The 2,571-nt window shown below is 34.5% G+C and overlaps 1 protein-coding gene across 1 annotated transcript; it reads left to right on the forward strand.

The window, feature by feature from the left end:
* The first annotated feature begins 1,476 nt into the window (after positions 1–1,476).
* LOC116347818 (transcriptional repressor CTCF-like) lies at positions 1,477–2,487 on the forward strand. Its single transcript, XM_031778549.1, has one exon. The coding sequence runs from the start codon at positions 1,477–1,479 to the stop codon at positions 2,485–2,487; it is 1,011 nt and encodes a 336-aa protein (XP_031634409.1).
* Positions 2,488–2,571: the final 84 nt, after the last annotated feature.

The raw sequence follows: 2,571 nt of genomic DNA on the forward strand, positions 1-2,571 counted from the left end.
AAACCACTTCCAATTCGTTGCATCAAATGTTGTCGTCGATTTGCAAACGTAGGCGATAAGAATGCACATGAAGAGCACTGCAATCGTCGCCACTACGAATGTTACATCTGCCAAGTTTCAGTACGCCATGCAATAAACTTAAGAAGCCACATGCGAAATCATCATACCGGTGAGAAACCGTTTCCATGCAAATGGTGCAAGGCCCGATTCTCTCTACCAGGCAACGCTAATCAACACATGAAGAAAGTTCATCATCAAAACAAATGAAGAACAGCTCAATCTCAATCCACACCAATGGATTACAACAACAGATATTCATCGTTTGTTCAACACCTTTTCATTTAAAGTACTTTTTTTATTCAATAAAATAAATTATCATTTCCAAATTTTTATTATCATCAACTGAATTGAATCAAAAATGTCATAAATTCAAATAAAATGCATTGAATAAAGTTATCTTCCCTACTAAAGTTATCTTCATTACCATCTTTTGCATTTCTCTTTCTTTGTCTCCAGTTAATACGTTGAAATAAAAGGAAAAAAGCGCCGAGTCAATTAAAATGCCATTGCTTATTTCAAAAAATGATGAATGAATTCCCCTTAAAAATCGTTAGTTTTATTTGAATTTGAGGACTGCCAACGTTGAAATACCAACACACACATTACTGTTGTTTCCATCACCCTCGTTGCCAACTTCACAAATTGAACTTTTTTCATCATAAGTACTGCGCAATAAAAGCATAGCAGACAGAAGCAGACGGCCATTGGACAGAGTAACACGTAATTGCACTCTATTTGCGCCCAAAAATATTGCATATTTTAAAGGTGAATTTTAGAGTGAGAATTATTTTGGAGTGAGAATTAGACATTGAATAGTCATAATTTATTTAGTTCCGATCCAAACAAGTAAATTAATAAACATACTTTCCATGACAAAATCATTTCTATCGCTCATTCATTCATTTTTGAAATCATAATATTTATTCTATTTTTTGGCATTCACATATTAATTCATAGTTAATTTAAGTAATTTTGGATTGAAAACATCTGTTTTGTCCAGTAGAGAATAGATTTTCTCGATTTTCAATATAGTTTGGTGTTTCTGTGAATTTGCTAGTTTTTTTCCAGAACATTCTTGTTCATTAAAATTTTCCATGACGTCACGGCCACGTTCTATTGTGAGTTGCTTGTTTGACATTTGTTTGAAATTTTTCGTCTTTATGGTGTTGCAACTGATTCAATGTTTATTCATTAAATCATTAATGTACACATTTTGTTCACAACAAAACCATATTTCTTCATTTTAAGTATATTTTTCGTGAAGTTATTGGTATTTTTTAAAACACACGAATGTTTAAAAAAGAATAAAGGTAGCTCTTTGCATTAATCATGTGAATTATGTTCTGCCTTATCTGATTTCATAACAGATTTTTCCATTTTAAAACTAATAAATTTATTATTTATAGAAAGATCACCATGGTCTTCAATTCAGATCCAGGTGAAGGTACCTCAGATGGTAGAGTTAAACGTAAGCGAAAACAAAAGCCAAGCGGCTCAAAAATCAAAACCAAAATTGAAAACGATGTCAAAGCTGAGCCAAGAGATGACGCATATTTGGTTCAGTGCTCGCCACCACCATCGCCAATCGAAGCAAGTGGCACAATTAAATCAGAGAGCGGAAGTGATGACGAGCTGGATTTGAAAAGCGAACCTGATTATGTGGAAACAGAAATTAAGACCGAGAAAGACGAATGTTCGAAGAAGAAATATGATGCACCACAAGATGGGAATTCAAATAACAATGCAAGTGATGACCACGATGGTACGAATGGAGCCAATCCAAATGTAAATGTGAATGGTAATGAAGAACAGCATCAAAGTAAGCCAAAAGCAACAAAGAAAAGAGGAACGAAGAAAAATGACAGTGGAAATGTCCAAATTGATCCAGCCGAAGCCAAATATGGAAAGAAACACAAATGCAATTTGTGCAGTTATGCTGCATCGTACAAATATATACTCATGAGGCATATGCGAATTCACACAGGCGAAAAGCCTTTTGAATGCGAAATATGTGCAAAGGCTTTTACACTCAAGCATCATTTGAATAGACACAAGAAAGTCCATGCCATCGAATTTCCATTCCATTGTCTAAAGTGTCGCCGAGGATTCAACCAAGAAGTTGAAAAGATCGAACACGAAAATCAATGCCAACAACGTCAATACGAATGCATTGTATGCAAATACACCACTGATTTGATGTCAGGTCTCAAGCGACACATGGCAATCCACAATGATGAGAGGCCATTCGAATGCCCAGTTTGTTCAAAAACATTTAAATTAAAAATTATAGTTAATCATCATTTGCACACTCACACCAAAGAATTGCCCTTTTCCTGCTCAAAATGTGGACTTCGATTTACTATCGAAATCGATAAACAATCGCATGAGGACTGTTTATGCAAACATGCACACAAAGCACCACATTGAATCACAACATAATATGTAAACAAACTATTGTAATAGATGTAAGTTGTTTGAATAAAGCAGTTAATATCTAGCAATGAAGCTGAA

This window comes from Contarinia nasturtii, unplaced genomic scaffold, assembly GCF_009176525.2.
Source record: "Contarinia nasturtii isolate CC-2019 unplaced genomic scaffold, AAFC_CNas_1.1 Cnas_scaffold_2144, whole genome shotgun sequence".
NCBI lineage: Eukaryota > Metazoa > Arthropoda > Insecta > Diptera > Cecidomyiidae > Contarinia > Contarinia nasturtii.

What these genes read in the sequence shown, in the direction of transcription:
- LOC116347818 (XM_031778549.1), top strand. Translation starts at nt 1,477, where the DNA reads ATGGTCTTCAATTCAGATCCAGGTGAAGGTACCTCAGATGGTAGAGTT.